The 20,494-nt window shown below is 50.9% G+C and overlaps 4 protein-coding genes across 10 annotated transcripts in view; 2 read left to right on the forward strand and 2 right to left on the reverse strand.

The window, feature by feature from the left end:
- Window positions 1-248: 248 nt before the first annotated feature.
- DERL2 (derlin 2) lies at window positions 249-4,515 on the reverse strand. Its single transcript, XM_005525862.3, has 7 exons — window positions 4,410-4,515; window positions 3,988-4,053; window positions 3,653-3,726; window positions 3,129-3,222; window positions 2,485-2,680; window positions 1,855-1,945; window positions 249-1,127 (listed from the first exon to the last, which is right to left on the reverse strand). The coding sequence occupies exons 1-7, from the start codon at window positions 4,500-4,502 to the stop codon at window positions 1,022-1,024; spliced, it is 720 nt and encodes a 239-aa protein (XP_005525919.1). The 5' UTR covers window positions 4,503-4,515; the 3' UTR covers window positions 249-1,021.
- A 282-nt stretch (window positions 4,516-4,797) lies between these two features.
- Window positions 4,798-6,586, forward strand: MIS12 (MIS12 kinetochore complex component). Its single transcript, XM_014254915.2, has one exon. It carries the CDS (start codon window positions 4,991-4,993, stop codon window positions 5,621-5,623), a length of 633 nt encoding a protein of 210 aa, XP_014110390.1. The 5' UTR covers window positions 4,798-4,990; the 3' UTR covers window positions 5,624-6,586.
- A 5,929-nt stretch (window positions 6,587-12,515) lies between these two features.
- LOC102101841 (serine/threonine-protein kinase pim-1-like) lies at window positions 12,516-14,314 on the forward strand. The gene is made up of 5 exons (XM_088066189.1): window positions 12,516-12,569; window positions 12,662-12,712; window positions 13,000-13,360; window positions 13,767-13,943; window positions 14,211-14,314. Exons 3-5 carry the CDS (start codon window positions 13,027-13,029, stop codon window positions 14,312-14,314), a joined length of 615 nt encoding a protein of 204 aa, XP_087922315.1. The 5' UTR covers window positions 12,516-12,569; window positions 12,662-12,712; window positions 13,000-13,026.
- Window positions 14,315-15,866: 1,552 nt separating this feature from the next.
- CAMKK1 (calcium/calmodulin dependent protein kinase kinase 1) overlaps window positions 15,867-20,494 on the reverse strand; it is a 75,158-nt gene continuing 70,530 nt past the window's right edge. For all 7 annotated transcript variants that reach the window (XM_005525864.3, XM_088066266.1, XM_088066271.1 and 4 more), the window contains one exon: window positions 15,867-17,962. In XM_005525864.3, coding sequence (XP_005525921.1) covers window positions 17,890-17,962 — 73 coding nt within the window. In that variant the 3' untranslated portion in view covers window positions 15,867-17,889. The remainder of the gene's footprint in view (window positions 17,963-20,494) is intronic.

Consider the following 20,494-nt stretch of genomic DNA (forward strand, 5'->3'; position numbering starts at 1 on the left):
TCCTCAGATATATTTATAATCAATTTAGCTTTAAGCTAAATCCCACTCAGTCTCATTAGCCTGTGTTGGACACAACAAACTTCATCCACAGACTGTGGATTTCACATCCTGAGCAGACAATGCTGTGTCCTGCAGTTCTGAGACACTTGTGTGAAAAGCTTCAGTTTTCTCTGTCTCTTCAAGGACTTGCTTTTTCCAGCTCCTGCTTTTTCACCTGCTGCTTCAAGACTACATGATTACACAGAAGATTAACCAAAAGGGATACACAAGACATTTTATTCAACTCATCATCATCTGAGTCCTGAATTCAGACAGGTTTCCTTCTCTAGTGCTGCAGGTCATTCAGTAACAGCAGAGGGCACATGGGGGTGGATTTTGCAGGCACACCTATTTAACCACCAGTGTGAAAACTGGACAAGTGAACACACAGTCCTCAGAGGAAAAAAACATCAAAATGTAGCCTCAGCCTGCAGAACATTCCAAAAACCCACCTGGCAGAGTGAGAAGCTGCATTATGCTGCATGTTGTGCTCCCTGCAATTCAAAGATGACTGGAGGCAGCAGCACCTCAGATTAAAAATCCTTCTGCCATTGAAATAGTGACTTAGCCTTTCAATCATCTTGTAGTTGTTTTATCCAAGAATAAAAAAAATTAGTTAAACCCAAAAAGCTGGGTTTGTCCCCTGTAAAGTTTCCCATAGAGTTTCATGTATCAAATAACTTGAAAAAAATGCTTTAGAAATCACTTTAAACAAGTACTTGCGTGGCCTTGTTAACTGAAGTCAACAGGAAACAGTTTCCAGTTTTACATTTTTGGCTCCACTGGATTTAGATTATGTCCGGCACAATGAATTCCCTGACTGGGGAAAGGCGCTGGAGTGCCTTGGGTGAGACTGCCATTTCATAAAGTGCTTCTATTCCAAACCATAGAGCTGTCAGAGAGTCCTCTCTGCGCTGGGGAAGGAGAATCTCCACGTGGGACTGGGCCCAGGCCAGTCTCTCCCAGGGGTTTTGGCACAGGATTATCCCCCGAGGCGCTGCCCCTCTCCCCACGCAAACCCCCCCGGCCGCTCCTCGGGCAAGGGGTTGTAGTTGGGGTCATCCTCTGGTGTGTCAAATATTGCTTTCCTGGAAAACACAAAGGATGGTTTATCCTTTAAAACACAGCTCTCACAGAAAGATCAAGACAGCTCAAATGCTGCCCATGGAATGGTGTCCTCCCTCAGGAATGGCTTGCCCAGGCAGTGGGATTTATGCTCTCCAATTTGGAGCCGCTAGGAAGGGGATCCCAAATCAAGACTGATGAGGTTCATCTTCTGCTATATGTGATATAAATAACTCTGTGTCAGACATCTTCAGGAGAGTCTATGATTCTGTGAAAAACAACCATCAGAGGTGTTCAGAGAGCATCCACACAAGAGGGAACTGAGTGGGAGCACCACTACTCAATACTATAAACACTGAAGAATTTTTTCCCCAAAACTGTGGCCTGAGGATAACTTACAGAAGATATATATATATATATATATATGAGGTAATACCTCAGGCACTGTTCACACTCAGCAGGGGACACAGCTTTGGTGCCACTAAAAAAAAAGCTGTCAGCAAAGCCTGACAAGTGTTATCAGAGTAACCAAAGGTAAAATCCTTTAGCTCTTCTCCCAGTTAAGTTGGTTCCCACTTAAACAAATGCCAGCTCCTTTTTTGGCAACACAAGTTCAATAAAAAGCAAGAACAGACACCCCCCAATTCTGTCTCTGCCCAATTCACCAGAAGCTGATGTGACTGAGCTGCAAACAGTTTCCCAAACAAGCACTTTTTCCATGTCTCTGCCAAAGCAGACACCAATACTCACAGGACAGACGGTGTTCTCAGGAGCCTCCCACCACCAGGCTGATTGGGAAAGACATCCTCTAAGAAAAAATATATATGCCCAACAGCAATGCCTGGTATTGAAACAAAAGCCAAAAGGTGATTTTTCAATCCTTCTCCTTTACAACTCTCAAATGCTTTATACTGGAGTTTTCAGAAAAACAACACGCATTGGTTCTCTCACAGAAAATATGATGATACAGAAATAAAAAAACCTAAGGAAGAAAGCTAGTAGCAGATAAAAAGGTTAACTTACACTGCAAGGCATTAATACTGGAAAAAATGTCCTGTCATTATTAAAAATACTGATGTTTTGGCTCTATTAAGAGTTGATAAAATAGTAATATAAACTATTTTATTTCAGTAGATTGATGCTATGGTCAGATGATGCATCAGGGCTGATTCCAAGCAATAAAAAGCCAAAACATCAGAAGCTCTTTCCATCCTTATCACAGCACAAAACATGCTATAATGGTTAGAAATCAGAAAAGCCTGGTAGAAATATACCAGAACACCAAGCATTAGGGCATTTAGCCCTTGGATTTGTCCCCATTTTCTGTTTCATGCAGAACATGAGGAGGAACAGATCCTCGTGATTGTCACCATTGCTCACCCAGGAGATCCACAATGATGGAGTTCCCTAAAAGCAGTGAAAAGCCCATCAATACCCAGGGTAGAAATGGGGCTTGGAAGATGAGGAGACCGAAGAAGTTCATGCGGACATAGGGGTTCCTGCGGCTCCAGACGTACACCAGCATGATGGTGAACGCCTGGCCCAGGAACACCAAGTTAACAAACAGCCCAAAAAGCTGGCATGGGTTGTTAAGGAAACACTTGTGAGGTCAGGAAATTCACATCTTAATTTGTAATCCCATGTTTTCCACACTGCTGCTAACTCCACTTTCCCAGGTGCAAGTTTTTCAAACTACTGTCCATCAAATCCAACATCTGCAGCAGGATTCAGGGTACCTGCAGCATGAATAATCTCATTAAAGGATAAGTTAATTCTTCACAGGCAACCTGAGCATAAGACCACACCTGAAAAGTCATAACCTGATAATTTCATTACCATTATCAAGCAGGAAAAAACCTGAAAAACCAGCAACAATCCCGAAGTATTCAAAACCATCCTAACAAATATTGGTACTCTTTGTGCAACAAAACTATATTAAGGTAACAGTAACAACACGATCTCAGTTCTCATTCATACATCTGTAGCTTTACTAAAGGAGCTTGCAATTAAAACAAAAAGGATACAGTCATTAAAAGTCCTCCAAAAAGGAACATAAATACAAAATCTGCCGTCCGACCCCGGAAAGAGCCTTCCTCAAGCATGCGGCAGTACCGGTATCTGAGGCCACAGGTCAGGAAAACTCCATTGCAAATGAGTTTAGAGACAGATCCAAGCAGAAAATGATTCAATCCTACATCAGCTTCAAAGTGGTTTTTATCAATTTACTTCATTGACTTGGCTCTTTCTGGATACTTCAGCAGAGAGGGTGACCCAGGAGGCAAAAAAGTTATCTGGAATTTCCTCCTGCACGAGGTCAGCACCAACCTGAAGGATCAGGCTTGTACAAATTCTTAACACTGAAAAAGTAATTGGCAAAATTTTTGACTGCTTAGGAAGGAGACCCCCTTAAAGCCCCTTCATGACACCAGAGAAGTTGGCACTGCTGAATTCCCAGGAGCTCAACCTTTCCTGTGTGTAGGTACAGCAACATTCCTGCACTCTGGAGCTCTGCTTGCCAAGGGAACCAACACAACTTGGTGAAGGATACAAAAAGATCATGTTAAATAAAAAATTAAAGCCAACTGGTCCAAAGAACAAGTAGTTTGTGATTAACCTCCATATCTGGAAATAAGACAAATACAAGCACTTTAAACATGACAGCTTATTTTTATTGTCTAAATAGATAAGCAACAATGAAATCAATATCTCATTTACAGAAAATGAAACTAAGACCTATTTAATGGTACATTGGTCTGCACTCTGGCTACAGTAGCTTTTAAAAAGCGTATTTCTAATACAAGAAGTACACTATTTTGAAAAGACAAGCACTTAAAAAACTCTCCAGCACAGTTTAAAACCTCCCGTGCTTCAGAACACACTTACTTGAAAGTGCTTAAATATTAACTCAGGGTTGAAATACAGCTGGAAGGGCGTGATAAGTTCTAATTGCTGAAAAAGAAGAGAACATTTTGAAAGGGTCAATACAAGAAACTAAAAAAAAAAAAAAAAGAAGAAAAAATACACACCCAACACAGCAACCCGCTTAAAAGAGCCCAGCAAGTCGTCAAGCAGCACTGTGAGTTTTCTGGCAAGCGGGAGCCTCAATACAACAACCCTCTGGCGCTGTTGTTATTTATTTGTGCTTTGCATCTCCCCGGGGCCTGTTTCGGGAATCCCCTCGCTGAGGGGCTCCAGACGCGCCTCAGAGCGGGGGCGGTGCCTCAGGGCTCCCCTTCCACGGCTTCCCTGCGCCCACCCCGCTCCCAATTCCCGTCACGACCTCCCTCCCGCAGCCGCGCACTGACCACGGCGGCGGTGGTGAGGACGCAGGCGGTGGTGTAGGCCCGGGTCACGGGCGGCACCTGCAGGTACTCCTGCCGGAACGTCTGGTACGCCATCTTGGCGGCACGGCCCCGCCCCGCCCCGTCCCGCCCGCCTCCGCGCCCGCCCGACGCTCCGCGCTCCCATTGGCTGAGCAGCAGCCCCCTTCCGATCTGCTCTCTCATTGGCCGGCTGCCCAGCCCGCGGCCGCCGCTCCGCGCCCCCATTGGTTGCTTTTAAGTACCCGCCCACCACCCGGCTCTGTCATTGCCTTTCACCGCGTTTGGCCCGCCCCCCGAGGGACGGAGCGCTCGGTGATTGGACGGCGAGCGTGCCCCGGCGGGCTCTGATTGGCTGCGGGCGAGGCTGCCCTGAGGCGGCGCTCGAGCGAGGCGGGAAAGCGGTGGCGGCACCGCCGGTCTCGGAACCGTCCTTGGGCAGCGGCCCCGGACCCCGCACTCGGCCCGCAAGCGGGAGCAGCGGCCCCGCTGCCTCGGGTAGCGCCGGGGAGCCCTGTGAGACCCGCCTTCCCCTCGCGGCCCGGCCGCCCCGGCCCCCCGCCGCCATGTCGGTGGAACCCATGGCCTACGAGACGCAGTTCTTCGGGTTCACGCCCCAGACGTGCATGCTGCGCTTCTACATCGCCTTCCAGGACTACCTCTTCGAAGTGATGCTGGTGGTGGAGGGCGTGATGCTTAAGAAGCTGGACAGCATCCCCGGCTGCAAAGTCAGCCCTTCCCAGATCCGGAAATGCACCGAGAAATTCCTGGTCTTCATGAAGGAGCACTTCGATAAACTCTTCGCTAAAATGGAAGAAGTGGTGCTGCAGCTGGTGATGAAGATCCCTAAGAACGTGCTGCTGCCCGAGGACAGGGTGCAGGAGCAGTATCCCTACAGCAAGGAGGAATTCCAGGCGCTGCAGGACGAGCTGCAGCAGCTGCAGCAGCAGTGCAGGGCAGAGGCGGCCGCGGAGCAGGCGCTGCGAGCAGAGCTGGAGGAACAGAAAGCTGTCACGGCCGAGCTGGAGAAGATTTTGCAGTGCTTTGATGGGCTTGAGAATATCTGCAGGGAGCACGGGGCCAGCAACTTCAAGGAAAGCTTTGCCCTCCTGATGCAGAGCTCTAAGAAACTGCAGGATGTGCTGAAAGATGTTGAGGAGAAGAGCAAAAAAATGAAGCAGCGTGATCAGTTAATGTAATGGAAATTCTGAAAAGGCAACAGATGTCATACAGAGAGCTTGCTTAAAATTACAGGGGCTTATCTTTCCCTTACTCCACTCATCCTGCCAGGATTTGGTCTAAAAGCTGTTAGCTGTGCCAGTTTGCACCTCCCTAAGGCAGGAAGGGGAGAAAAGCCTGTAAAATGTAACTCAGCTTGTTAACTTCCTAAGTTCTTCCTAAATTTTGGGTTGCATAAGGGACTTTTGAAAACACTGCATGTTACCTTTGAACACAGTGTAGCACTTGCCCATTTTAAGGATTATAAAAACAAAGCCTCGCTAAGACTTGTAGGAATGTGTAGGTGGTTTCCAGCCCGAGGCCGGTGCAGGCTCAGTGAGGACATGGGGACTTTGCCAGGAGCTGCCTGCCCATGTCTGCGGTGCCTTTCACTGTGTTTGGAAAGCCAGCAAGGAGGAAGTGCAGGGAGAAGGATGACACTGATGCTGTTGACAAGGTTCTGATGAGATATGTTGACATCAAACCAAGTTTTAGCCCAGTTTCTGGAATCTCAGGGTTCCTCACCACTCCACCTTTGATTGTTTCAGCACAGAGCTGCTGCTCCACAGAGCAGAAGCCACTGGAGGAAATGAGTAATTCCATCACTTTGTCCTACTTCACCTTAAATTGCTTTATATATTCTTTTTGGGTTTTTTTTGTTGTTGTTGTACAGTGTCTGTTTTCTACTAAATAACAAAGTTCCTTTTATTAATGTTTAATCAGATTTTCTTGTGAAAATGTTATGAATACTGATAAGCTCGTGTCTTCATTAAACTTATTCTCTCTGTACTTAATTCAAAATCCTTGAGAGTCTGTGCATCTTTCCATGGCAGTTTTTTTAATCTCCTGGTTAATTCTATCATTAAATATCAATATTAATTTCTACTTTACTAGCATAGAGGCTTAAAAGTCATTAACCTTGTGAATCATTTAGAGGTGACTGCAATAAAAAAGTGTACTGAAAACATAAAACACAGTTTGGAATTGTTTCTTCATCAAATTGAGAAGAGTAAGATGTGAAAAGTGTCACTTGGCAGCAGAGGGCACCAGCAGCCCGGCCCAGGGCTCGGCTCCACAGGAGGTTGGTCTGTTTTTCCAACTCAGTGCAACTTTCCTGGACACCAAGAATTATCGTGTTTCCTCAGGTGAATCAGTTGTTTTATCCTCAGTAAATAGGAGATGCTTTTCCTGAGTGTTCCGTGCCCGGAGTGACCACACACAGATTGGCAGAAAGCTGGACCCTACCCAGCTGCAGTCACCATAATTAAATCTTTTACAATAATTATATCCTGATGCTCCAGAGAGCAGTGCAGGAGCAGTGCCCTCGGGCAGGGAGCTGTGGCAGCTCACAGAATCATGGAATTCTTTGGGCTGGAAAAGTCCTCTGAACATCAAGTCCAGCAGTTCCTCCAGCACTGCCATGGCCAGCACTCACCATATCCTCAAGTGCCACATCCACAGTGGCTGGATCCAATATTCCCAACTCCAAATCATGTCCATGTGTTTGTGGGTCCTCTGGAGATTCAGACCCTCATGAGCAGCTTGACATACCCTGACTCCATCCCCAGTGGCCTCTCCATCCATCCTGTTCCAGCTTCCCATCGCTCTCAGAGGCAGATCCAGAGCATCCATGGCAGGAGCGGGAACTGGGACTGGCTTGGAAAAGAGGGGGAGAACTTCCACATGGATAATTTTAATGCTCATTTTCTCCCAATACTTGCATGGAACTGGAATACTCAGAGGCCCAGGCTGGGAGTGAGGTACTTCGTAATACCCAGTCTTAAAACTGTAACCAGCTGTTGGTAAAACATTTCCAAGATGTTGGAAATAGAGAAAGAGCCTTAATGTCAAGCACTTGGTGCAATGAGCACCCCAGCAGCAGAGCTGAGGTCTGAGGGGAACAAAGCCACTGCTTTTCCTACCAGGATAATGCCCTCCTGCTCTGGGGCACGCAGGAGCCCTGAGGATCCATGGGGCTGAGGATGTCCTGGCACTTGGATACTCCATCAGATAGAGAATGGCTTCAAGCCCCTCTACAGTTCCTGGGACTATCAGGCTTCCAGAAAAACTCCCTCTGGGAACAAAAGCATGTTCTGGCTGTGAGGAGGAGGATGTGCAGCTGGATTTGCAGCAGAGGGGTCAGGTAAAGTGGGAAAGGAGCTGGCTCTGTATCCCAGGGATGCTGGTTTGCCCTGCAAACCCCCAGGGGGTTCAGTTCCCTGTGTAAAGAAAAAACAGAAAATTTAAGTGAAAAAAATTTTGGCAGCATTCACAGGCAGTCAGAGCACACAGTGCAGTCCTCCCTGACTTAGACAGTGAATAATGGTATAATTAGCAGCTGTTAATAAACCCACACCCGGCAAAATGCCAGGGGGGAGGAGGGGGTTACCATATGCCTTCTCATTAAAAGCATTAATTACAGGCAGGAAATGCTGGTGGCAGCTACAAGCTTTAATTGCTTCACCTCAAGCTGGTGGTGGGTCAGCTCCTGCCTTTGCCATCCCATGGTGGCTCAGGGTTCCCATCCCTGTCCACATCCCACAAAAGTCCCAACAGGACAGGGAAAAAGATACTTTTTCAGTCTAATAATAAAAAAAACCCCTGCTGTGGCAAAAAAAATCTCTTCCACAGGGATTTTTGCTGGCACAAACTGAGCAAGAGCATCCCACATCCTTAAAACAACCCTGTGGAAACGCCAAATAAAAATAATAGAGATGGACAGAGAGAGAGCCAGGCACTGTGAGTTATTCCAGCTGGTGAGTGCAGCAGCTCTTCCCTAATGTGTTTGCACATCACACACCATAAAATGGGATGGGAGTGAATATTTCAAGTTCTCTCTGGGATTTCCAGAGAGCTGCCCCAGTGCTGCCTCCTCTGCACCCCAGCCCTGGCAATAAAATAAATGGGGCACGGAAAATGGGCATTCATCTCCCATTAGTGGCAAAACATTGATTTACTCAAGCAAAGAAACCCAGTCAGGGCTTGGCTGCTGATGGCTCCTGGCCATGTTTGCTGGACGTCCCTGGAAATTGCTTTAGAAAAAAACATGGTAAATGACTTCTTCCTACTCAAGGAGGAGAAAATGGAAAACCTGGAAATGTCTGGCAACAAAGGAATCACTTTCACATAGGAGATGATGTTTTTTCCCCCTAATTTAACCACAGGAGAGAGGGACTGTGATTAAAAAGGTTCTGCTGGAGGGAGGCCTTGAGACAGCTGTGCTTAGTGTGGAGCAGCACAGACAACAATAGAGGGTGAAGTTTATGATTTTCCTTTGCTGGGGACTGGAAAAACTGTTCCTCACACATGGCTGCATGGCTTTGGCTGCTTCCCTGGCTGTTCATCCTGCCCTGCATCCATCTCACCCCTGCTGCAGATGGGTTTGAGCTGGAAGGGACCTCAAAGATTGTCTATTCCCTGCCATGGCCAGAGACCTATTACTAGACTAGTTGCAACAAAATCATTGTAGGAATTTAACTTCAGTTTGAAGAGGAATTAAAAAAAAAACAAATAAACCTAGCAAACAAACTAGAAAAATAACATGGAGGCAAGATGGAGCCTTTGGAGGTCAATCCACTGGATGGATCCTGCCAGGTGATGATACCCCAAAACTGAACACTTGGAGCCCAATGGTCCCACAGATACGACCCCTCTGCTTGGTGTCATTTTAGCTGTCATTAATTTTGTCCCCTGCCCACAACCCCTTCCTGGGCAGCCACGCCTCCCAGTGCTGTGTCACTGGGGATTCCATTACCGCTGATTTCCCTGTAGAAAGGAAATTCTCCTGTTGCTTTGTCTGCTTATCCCTCCTAGGCTCTTATTACTCCCACTTACACAATTCAGAATATTATTCCCTCCTGTCACCTTAATTTCTAATAATTAGTATTTGGTGTAACAGTACAGCAGACAGTCGCTCTTAATGAATATTATAATAAGCACTTAATTATAATTTACTGCTCTAGAAATCCATTTTGATACATATCTCACTTACAAGAAAATTAGGGGGAGCAGCTTTCAAGCCACTTACCTGTCTGAATCCATTCCCAAACCAAGTCCCCAGCAAGATCCTAAATGAGCTCCAGGGGCATTTATTGACCTGGGACTTCTCACTGACCATGTATTGCTTTTTAGATAGCACTTGTCCTGGTGGCTTCAAAGTGATTTGGAAGGTTCCATATCTCATTTTCTACATTTCCTTGGGACTGCCCACACCTGTGGGTTTACTTCAGCATAGGCCTTCTCAGTCCTAAAACGGTGGTAGCTTCCTTATCGCCTTTCACAATATTAATTCACCTGGCTCATGGGTGATAGGAAGGAAATGCAGGTTCTATTTCAGGATTTTAAGAGGTGCTTTAATTGTGTCCCTCAGAGAATCCTTCTGGAGCAGAAGTGCCAGTGTGAAATGAACGGGGACAGGGAGTGAAGAACTGACTTATGTGATACGGGACTGTGTCTTGCTGGGGATCCAAGCCAGCCAAATTTCATCCAGAAAAAAAGGCATTAAGTTCAAGCCTTTGGAAGCATTTGTTTAAGTTATGGCAAAGAGAAAGGGCTTATGGCAGTTAATATGTTAATCAACTCACCCCTTAGAAGGTTATGTTTCTCGAATGTTCCCGGTTCTCTCCCCAGATTGGTTGTTATTTGTTGCAGAATTTTGCACATTTCTAACTCCAGTGGTAGGACCCATGCCCTCTGACTCTGCCCTCAGACCTACCCTATATATTTTTGTGTCTGCCCGTAGTCCTGGTCTTTGGAGTTTGTCCCTATACTGCGCACGGTTTATGGGCATCGTCCCTATTTTATTTCTCATTAAAGTGTTAATTTTAGGCAGACACAAACTCTGTCATACCATTTCCTTTATTTGTGCCTCAATTCCCTGAAGTCAAAGAACCCTAAAGTATTAAAGGTACTGGTTTTCAATGGGATAGCATCCATTTTATTCCCAGTAATAGGCACAGAACTGGATTTGAATTCAACTTCCGATTCAGCATGGGAATGTAGTGGATAGAACACCGATGGTTTCCATGTTGCTCAGCAGGGCTTGTCCTGTTCAAGGACTTTGCAATGCCCTATTGGACAATCCATGTCCCATGCTCTGCCAGCAAGGAGGCGAGACTATCACCGTTCCCCTCCTCATCCCTGTGTCCCATTTTGACAAGTATCTTCCATCCTCTCTGCTCCAGAGGGTGCTCGAGTGACCACACAGAGCCCCTTCCTAGTTACCGTAGAACTGCTGTGCACTGGCGTGATCCATGGCCGAGATATCACACCGTTGTCCTGACCACAGCACTGTGACATCACCGCGCCAACCCTATATAAACCGGGCCGGCGCCCCCAGCTGCCAGTGCAGTTGCAAGTGGACGTGCCGTAGCCATGGGTGACGGTGGCGTCCTAATGGCTGCACTTGTCCTGCTGCTGGCCATTGTGGCTGTCTGGTGGGCCGTTGGCCACTGGCAGCCGTGGAGGCAGCAGGCAAAGAAGCGACGTAGGTTTAGGCCCAGAGGCCCATGGAGGAACCGGGCAGCCCCTGCGGCTCCCGGGTTCTCCAGGCCTCGGGCAACTACTCGCAGGCGGCCAGGTGCTCCCGCGTGCCCTCTGGAGAGCTCCTGCAGCTGCGGTCCCTGCATGGCAGTGGCCAAAGAGCTGCAGGAAGTTATGACCCAGATCTGGGCACACAATGGGACACCTGTGCCGCTCTACTTTGGGATGTGGCAGGCACTATGTACACAACTGGAGAAGCTGATGAAGCGAAGCCACCTGCCCTGCTGTGGCTCGCCCAGCTTCTCCAGAAGCCGCCATCCCATCAGGAGGCTGCTCCCACCAAGTTTGGCCATCGGTGGGAGAGCCTCAACCCTTGCAAGGATGAGAAGACCCGCCATCCATGCAAGAGGTTCAGGCTGTCAGAGGATGTCCATCGTGCCAGGAGCCTCTGCTACCTCTGACAGCCTCCATCTCTCAGAGAGGCTCCGCTTGACCTGTCAGCCTGCAGAAGTTGCAGAGCCCAGGGACAGGTCTCCCAGCTCCCATGGACCCTTGGACCTTGACAACACGGGCGCATCCCTGACCACTGACATGGCCAGGGAAAGCCCACAGGTCCAAGTGGGAGCCCAGCCCGATCCAGGGGAGCCATACCAGGAGCAGCTGGAGGAGCAGCAAGTGTCCTGGAGCCAGCAGCTGCTGGACCACAGCTCCCAGGTCACGGTGCTGGACGTGCCAGCTGGCAACAGCCCGGGCCTGGTTGAGGAGGCAATTCCCCAGAGACCAGGGAGTTTCCTCCATCTCCAGGAAGCTGCTCCCATACAGCCACCAACAACCAGTAAGGCTTCCGAACAAGCAGGTGAGATCTAAGGAGCTGTCTGAGGCTCCCATGGGGCTCTTGAGGGCCATTCCCAGGCCAGGCCAGGTCAGGCCAGGGCTTCTGAGAGCAGCCTTGTCGCTGGCTGTTTTCAGAAGCCCCTGATGCCACGGCTTCAAACAAGCCCTCTCTGCTTTGCAGCTGCTCCTGGGACCCCCTTGCGTGAAGCCTCGGGCTGTAGCCCCGGCCGTCCACACGGGCAGAGTCCAGCCCAGGACGGCGGGGACAGAGACGGTGCCGCCCTGCCCCGCTCCACTCAGGCTCCTGCAGCCGCCTGTGCGCCCTGTCCTGGCCCAGCTGTGCCGCTCGCCAGCCCGACGGCGGAAAGGCTGTGGCCGCTGCCCGGCGCGCAGGAGGAAGCAGGTGAGAGCAAGGTGGCCGGTGCTGGCTGGGGCCGCTGCACTGGCGGGCACTCGGGGGGTTGGTTCCTGGGCGCGAGGCTGACGGCTCGGTCTTGGCCGCAGGGCACAAGAAAGAGCTGTGGGAGCTGTACCAGCTGGGCCCGCAGCTAGCTGGGGAGCGGTGGCTTCGGCACCGTTTTCTCGGGAACCCGACTCTCCGACGGGAGCCCGGTAAGTGGCCGGGACGGCCGGGCGCGGCGGGAGGGCCGGGGGCGGCGCGGGGCAAGGCTTGAACTCAGCCCCACTCTCTCCACGGCTTGCAGGTGGCCATCAAGCGCGTGGCCCGGGACACGGTCCTGCAGTGGGACGAGCTGGTGAGTGAGCGGGGCCGTGGCAAGCAGGGATAAGGCCGGGGCCGAGGGCGGGGCACGGCCGGGGGCAGCGGGCGTGGGCTCAGCGAGCGAGGCCGAGCATCGCGGGCCCGGGGATGCCAAACAGCGGCGGTGGGTCCAGGCAGGGGCACCTCCCAGTCACCCCCCGGGTGGGAGGAGTCCCAAGCAGCGGGGAGGCTGCCCAAGGCGGCACTGGGGCATCCCGGGCAGGGGAATTGCAGCCGCAGGGCAGCATCGGGCTCTGTGATGGAGGCATTGTCTCCTCACAGCCCAACGGCACCTGTGTTCCACTGGAGATGGTGCTCATGAAGAAGGTGGGCTTCGGCTGCCAGAGAATCATCCAGCTCCTGGACTGGTTCGAGCTTCCCGACAGCTTCGTTCTGGTTCTGGAGCGTCCGGAGCAGTCTCGGGATCTCTTGCGCGTCCTGGTGGAGCAAGAGTTCCTGAGCGAGGAGGCGGCTCGCTGGCTTTTCTGGCAGGTGCTGGAGGCCGTGTGGCACTGCACCGCCTGCGGCGTCCTGCACATCAAGCCAGAGAACCTCCTCGTGAACCCGGAGACTGGTGAGCTGAAGCTCATCGACTTCGGTTGCGGCACCTTCCTCCATGAGCGGGCCTACACAGAGTTTGCCGGTGAGCCCAGAGCGCGGGCCCCGCTCCCAGTGCCAGGCACTGCACGGCCCCATTCCCTCCTGGGCCGCGGGGTGCGGCATTCAGCCGGCTGCCGGCTGCCCTGGGGCACGGGGCAGGTGCTGTGCCCCAGGAGCCGGCTGCTGGCCCTGGCGACAGCAAGGGGCTGTAAAAGCCGGGCCCCGGCTCCTGGGCTTGGCAGGCCCGCAAGGCCTTGGGCTGCTCCGCTGGCCTTGTCAGCCTTGCAGAATGGTTTCTTGGCTTTGGCCCGTTGTCAGGGGGAGGGAAGCAGGCAGGCCTTGGGGGGAAGTTGTGGCCACGGCTGCAGCCCCTGCCTCTGGCAGGAGGCTGGCGCCAGGCTCTGGAAGGCAGCAGCCTGCGCCTGATCAGCGCCGCCCGTCTCCCCTAGGAACACGCACGTACTGCCCACCCGAGTGGATCGGCCTTCGCTGCTACCACGGCGATGGGGCGACCATCTGGTCCCTGGGCGTGCTGCTCTTCGAAATGGTGTGCGGGTTCCTGCCATTCGAAAACGAGCGTGAGATCGTGTTGAGGCAGCCCATCTTCCCGCAGGAGGTCTCTCCAGGTTGGTATGGGGCCTGAAGAAGGCAGGCTTTGGCAGGTGGCACCGCGCAGCCCAGCCCGGCCCTCCCGCAGCTGCGCGGGACGTCCGTGTGCCCTCAAGGGCCGGCTGCAGCAGGTGGCCCGTGCCGGGCTCGGTGTGGCACGCTTGGCTGAAGGAGGGGGCCCTTGCTTGTCCTGCCGTGCCGCTCTCCCGCCAAGGGCAGCTCCGAGCACACGCTGGGCTGGAGCCTTCTGCAAGTGACCGCCGCTTTCTGCCTTCTCTCCGCAGAGTGCCAACATCTGATCCAGTGGTGTTTGTCCAAGCACCCCATGGATCGGTCAGTGCTGGAGCAGATCTTCTGTCACCCTTGGGTGTTGGGCAGGCATTTCTGACACCTTGCCGCAGCCTCTGCAGCACCCAGTTCCCATGTCCCACACAGGACTGTGGGCCGAGAAATAAAACAACCCGAAAGCCACTGTGGGCTGTCATGTCTGGTCCTTGTTAGCAAGTTCAGCTAAGGGAACCTCTTGGGAAAAGGGATAATCAGAGCGTTCCCTTCAGCCTTTGTCAAGCTTTTGTTGCCTTTCCTCCAGGTCGTAGTTTTGTGTCTTCAATCACAGGCTGTAGTACAGGTAGGAGGGGCTTTAGGAAGGCAAGAAATGCAGCAACAGTGAAACAATCGACAGCTGCCCTTTTAAATTGACAGGGCCACTTGGGGTCTGTCTGTCCTGTCCCCCTGGCGGGTGGCTGGGTCTGTGTCCTTTGCATTTTCACCCAAAGCGGCAAATCTCAGTCAAAGCATTTGATGCGTTGATACATGGAGTTTCTGCCAATTTTATTCTCTATAATATTATAATATTATAATTATATTAATATATATATTATAATTATATTAAAATTATAATATTATAATATTATTCTCTCAGGGGATCTCGAGGGCTCTTTGTCCTTCTCTGATTTGGGGGTGCCAGTGTTGTCGCCGTCCTCACAGCCCCCGGCCATTCTCCATCTTCCTTAGGTTTTGAGATTGCCCTTGGGCTTGGGCTTACAGCTGCAGTTGGGGCTGGCTTTGGGCTTAGGGCTAAAGGTGGCCTTGGGATTAGGGCTGAGCATTTGGGAAGGGCCTGGAGTTGGGGCTGGCCTTGGAGTTAGGGGTGCCTTTTAGATTAGAGGGGGGATTGGATTTAAGGCTAAATGTGGCATTTGCCTTTGGCCTGGCCTTGAGCTTGGGTTTGGGACTGGGATGAGGTTTAACCGGGGACCATGTGTGTTTCTCAAGGCGGAGTGAGATCAAGATGAGCACCAGGGTGAGGTTTGGGACCGAGCACACCCCCACAGGCACGGGGCAGCTTTCACTGTGGGATGTCAATGGCACCATTATAAAGAATACTCACTTCTCCAGGCTGAACACCCCCAACTCTCTCAGCTTTGCAACATCATTGTCAGGGCTGAGGCAGATGCATTCACCTTTGTTAAAACTTTTTTTGTGCAATATAAAAATGAGAGGAGCTTGGTGCCTCTGGCGTTTTCTCCTGGAGGAAGATGTCTGGAGGAGGGCAGGCTCAGCCAGTCCTGCCCCATGGCACCAGATGAGCCCAGGATTTGCTGGGCTTTCCACAAGTGTGCTGAGTGAGTTCAAAGCCAGGCCACCCCCAGCCACTCTGCTAAGGAAATTGCACTTTTATTTGGAACCAAATGGAATGAAGGCAATACAATTTCACCAGCCCCATTACAGCGAGAGGCTGGAATAGCTGGGGATGTGTCACTTGAGCATGACAGAGCCCTGAGCTTCTTCATCCAGGAAATGCCCAGCATGGAAAGGCCAAAGAAAGGAATCCCTTCAAGCCCCTCCTTGCAGCTACACACACAGAGAGGGTTTGAGCAGCAGAGAACACCCAATAACCAGCAGCCACGGCTGCCTTAGGAACTACACTCACACCCAGAGTCATCTCTGTGGAATTTATTGTAATTTTCTCATCAGTTCTACAGTACAAAAGCATGCAAAAAATAGCCTCTCTCTTCATGGTACATATTTACAGTGCAACAGCCATGTGCTGTCACAGTACTGAGTGCACTTACATCATGCTGGAATCATAGCAGAGCACATACAGGGGCAGAGGTTCAACTTCAAGTGCAACAAGAGTCTGAAATTCCAACAGAACAGGCCTAGAAATCAAAAAGAGCAAAATTACAGCACAGAGGATCTGCATTGTACCCTCAAGAGTTGCAATTCATGTTTTCTTGAATTTACACCATTTTTTGGGAGTACTTTGATTGATGGCTTGTGGATACTGACGGAAGGTCTGGGCTCTGCCAGCAGCAGCTCTGAGCACACATGGCTTTTCTTCAGGAAGGGAAGGAGCAAGGCAGTGACTGATGAGCTGCTTTCCTTCCCTCATCCCATGGAAGGCTGCATTCAGAGCAACAGGGTCATGTCATAATCCAGGTTAATCCAGCCTGGGAGGGACTCGAGCTGAGCATGGACTTGTACAGGAGGATCTGAGCCAGAAAGGAATGCCTTGCATTGCTTTGCTCAGCAAACTCCACTACAAATGTGCACTGCTAAAGCAGAGAAGTTTGGCACCTCATCCAGGTTCTATTTCCATACAAACCCTCCACTCTGCTTTCCAGTCTCCCTGCTGCACAAGGGAAAAGCTTATTTTCCCTTGAGCTCCCAGGCTCAAGGGAAAATAATGACATGTATTTTGACAGACGGATGTCACTGGTTTCTACTCTCTGAAAGGAAGAGTGAAATTCCTGATTATCCACACAGTCTGTACAGTCAACAGCCACAGAAATGGCTCTATTTGCCTTTTTGTATTTGCCTTTTTAAGTGCAATCTCTCACTGGTTGTCAAACTGTTGAGATGAAGCTTCTAACCCCAAGTTTAGAAGCTATCTATGGATAAAATAGCAGCATCAGCACATGCATAAAAATAAGAGTCTTAAAATTAAAAATTAAAGCCTTAAAAAAATAATCAAAATATCAAGTTGTGAACTTGTGCTCTGTAGCTTTCTAAAACCCCTCCACCAACATTTTCCATCCTAGGAACCTGTCCCAGTTTGACTCATTTTCAGGAAACTAAAGTTTAAAAGCATCAGGTACACAAGAGATGAGTGAAGAGAAGGGAATGAAATAAAATAAAGCCTAAACCTGCCACTCTTTTCAGCTGGAGAACATGGTCCATGGGTGCAGGACTGGGTGCAGCCGATGGGATCCATTCCCAGCTCTTTGGGAAGAGCAGGCCTGGCAGATGTCCCTGGAGCACTGAGCTGTTCTGTGTAGCAGCATATCCCCATGCTCCAGAGCTCTGTGCACATAAAGGGAATCTCATGCAACTGCTCTGGCCGTGGCTGGGGGCAGGACTGACACCATGCAGAACGGAGGGATAAGAGGAAAAGGGAAGAGAAAGAAAGGCATAGGGAGGGACAGTGTTCACTCCAACAGCAAGATCTCATCCTCATTTAACTGATATCCAAGGACATTTTGCCATCAACTCCACACAAAGAGCAGCACTCCTGATGTACACAAGTGTGCATTAAATTAAGCAGTTGCCCTCCAATATAAAACCCGTCTCACAAGCCAGTTTTCATTCCTGATGCTTGAAGTAGGGAATGCAAAAACGCAAGGCAAAAGTCTCTGGGGGGAAAAGGACCCTTGAGACAAACAAAGCCCTGTTCCTCAGCCGAGACCCCCGACAGAGCCCCGAGGTGAAGCACAAGTGGAGAGCAAGGCACGCACGGAGGAGCCAAGGACACCTTGGCCGAGGAACGCGGCCGCGCTGCCCCGAGGCTCGCTCTGCTCCGATCCTCCTGCCTGGCTTTCTGGCTTGGTCCGATTCTGGTGGGTTTATTCTGGTTCTGTTGTTGCTGTGCAGGCCCCGGGCTGGGTGATGAGGGCGATGTTCCACGCGACACCACGAAGGGCTGGAGCTCGTGCGTGCCCAGCCCGCGGCGGCCGGGCGGCCTCAGGACGCGGCCTCGTCTTCGCACACGTCGGGCAGCTCCGGGTCCCTGGCTGCTTCTCTGCTGCCTTGTGTTCTACATGGGTGGCAAGGAAATAAAAACATTGTAGGCACACAGCAAGGCAAGGGGTGTTTTTTTTCCAGCCCTGGAATAGCAATGAAGCAGCCTGTTGTGCTGGTACCACATAAACACCTCAGCACGATGCCCTGCAGTGATGTGCAGCTTGTGCCCCGACACCTGCTTGGCCTCTGCTCCCAAAAACTGAGCTCTCCACTTCCCTGGATGCCCTTCTCCACGAGGAGGTATCTGGTTCTAGGGGAAAGTCGTGCAGATCAGCAGCATGCTTTCCAAATGATCTAGTTTGCATTTGGAGAGTTCTGGCTTGCTCTCCTTTAATGTGATTTTTTTGTAAAGATCAGAGCGACGGGTTGATCTCACAACTGCTTCTCCAAAGTGCCGCTGTAAATGGTAGTAAAATTAAATGTTTCTACCAGAACCCAGTTTTTCCTACACAAAAATGGTGTGATTTTGATTTCTGTGAGTTTGCCTGGTCCCCAAAACAGCAGTCCCCACAACCTGAGAGCAGCAGCCCTAGAATCTCAGCCAAGGTCACTTACTTGCATTCCACATACACCACAGTAACTTCAGCCTTTTTCTCCTACCCTTAACTTTTGATGTTTTCTCATGTAGAAGGCTTGAGCTGTACTGCACTTCAGGGCATCCCTGAGGAGCAACACCTCCACCCAGCCCAGCCACCCCCAGACAGCACGTGACTGTCACTGGATGGGGGACAGGGAACACCTCCAGGTGCCACCCACAGCAGGAACCGATCACAGGCAGATGACTTCACCTAAAACACCCATTTCTCCATCATAAACATATCCACAACACAAAGGTGATCATCTCCAAGCAGTGGTGTCTCCCAGCCCCGCTCACACCAGTCTGGCTGTATCACAGAATCGTGGAATGGTTTGGGTTGGAAGAAGACCTTGAACATCATCTTCTCCCACCCCCTGCCATGGCAGGGACACCTTCCACTATCCCAGGGTGCTCCAAGCCCTGTCCAGCCTGGCCTTGGGCACTTCCAGGGATCCAGGGGCAGCCACAGCTGCTCTGGGTACCCTGTGCATTCTGTAGAACCTGCATGGACAAGCCAGCTCGGCAGTGTCAGTGCTGCTGCACGTGTCTGGAGCACACAGTGTTTGGGGGGAGTGGGCTGGGGGCTCTGGGGGTATTTCCTGGCTAGGAACAACACAGAGTACACACAGGGTGTCCTGGGGTGACTGATCCCTAAAGCAGGACACAGGGCTAACCCATTTTTTGAAAAAAACAGAAATGATCAAAAATCCCATTCCCTTCTCCACTTCAGCAAAGCCCTGCAATAAACCTGACCTTGAACCTATGGACCATTTCCCTGCAGGGAAAGCTGAGGAACAGCCCTGTCTTCAGTGCCTGTCAATCCCCCTCTTCACATGATTGATCACCTCATTTAGCAGCAGAGGCTCTGCTCTGTGGCAGCTCAGCACAGCCCAGCTCCCTGTCTGGCACATCCTGCTGATTCCTGCTCTTGTCAGGGGTGTCTTCAGTGCTGTCCCTCCACTCTGAGCGGCCTCTGCCTCTCCAAACACCAGTGTCAGGGTGAGAGGACCCCCACAAACACAAGCCAAAAAGCTGGGGCTGCCTGTGAAGCAGCAGAGATCCAGTACCAGAGCTCCTGTGCTCGTGCTGTGAGGCCTGAGGCTGGATGGGAATCTCCAGTAAATAACACTTGCTAAGAAATAAGATTTTATCTCTTCTACATTTTTTAAGCCACAGGGGAGCAAAGCCTGCTTTGTGCAATTACCCAGGAGAGCACATGGCTGTCACCCACAGCAGCTGTGAGGGGATCACAGCCACTGGGGATTCACACGAGTTTCGTGTCCAGCAAGGAATGAGCCTCCCCAAACTGCCCTCCCAAACACAGGAGCACGGGACAGGGATGGTGTGGGACAACCTACACAGCACAAACACACACCCCTGGCAAGCTCTCAATTCCTCCATTGAGTCCCCATTCAAATCATCTGCCCTCATGGGGGTGCTGAAGTCCCTTCCTCCCTATGGAAAATGCAGCAGCAGCAGCAGCAGGCAGTGGCACCAGCTGTCCCCATCTGCCTCTGCCTGCTCCTGGCTATTTTTGGAGAATCTCTGCAAGTCCTTCCTCACTCAGAGCAGGTGACACCCTGGCTCTGGCTCATCCATTTGTGTCAGAGCAATGAACCAGGCCAGGCAGAGTCTCCAAAGTGCTGGAGCTGCTCCCAGGGGTATTTAGAGATGTGTGGTTGTTTCCCAGTCTCTCAGCCCAGATGTCCTGCCTGACCATTCCTAGGTCTTCCCACTCAGGTGTCTGTAAGCAGCTCAGCACGGTTTGCATTAATGTTATTTTGTTATTTAACAGAATTAACTGGACCAACACTTTCTAGAAGGGTCTGTGCAAGTGGCTGGACAAGTGACCATGTTTTGATGAAGTCCTGGCTGGGGTGGTCACTTGGAACAACCAATTTTGGTCTGCCCAGAGCCCTCCCAGGGCTGCACTTGAGGCAGAAGCACAAGGGAGTAGTGGAGCATCTG

Source organism: Pseudopodoces humilis, chromosome 23 (genome assembly GCF_049639895.1).
Source record: "Pseudopodoces humilis isolate 2021_Gansu_Grassland_sample_001 chromosome 23, ASM4963989v1, whole genome shotgun sequence".
NCBI lineage: Eukaryota > Metazoa > Chordata > Aves > Passeriformes > Paridae > Pseudopodoces > Pseudopodoces humilis.

Bases quoted from the DNA above. Each gene is read 5' to 3' on its own strand.
- DERL2 (XM_005525862.3), bottom strand. From the start codon at position 4,502: ATGGCGTACCAGACGTTCCGGCAGGAGTACCTGCAGGTGCCGCCCGTG. The intron at 1,946-2,484 runs GTGAGCAATGGT...TTTCAATACCAG, and splicing joins CATCATTGTGGATCTCCTGG to GCATTGCTGTTGGGCATATA. The intron at 1,128-1,854 runs GTGAGTATTGGT...TGTGTTTTCCAG, and splicing joins CTGAGAACACCGTCTGTCCT to GAAAGCAATATTTGACACAC.
- MIS12 (XM_014254915.2), top strand. From the start codon at position 4,991: ATGTCGGTGGAACCCATGGCCTACGAGACGCAGTTCTTCGGGTTCACG.
- LOC102101841 (XM_088066189.1), top strand. From the start codon at position 13,027: ATGGTGCTCATGAAGAAGGTGGGCTTCGGCTGCCAGAGAATCATCCAG. The intron at 13,361-13,766 runs GTGAGCCCAGAG...CGTCTCCCCTAG, and splicing joins GGCCTACACAGAGTTTGCCG to GAACACGCACGTACTGCCCA. The intron at 13,944-14,210 runs GTTGGTATGGGG...TTCTCTCCGCAG, and splicing joins CCCGCAGGAGGTCTCTCCAG to AGTGCCAACATCTGATCCAG.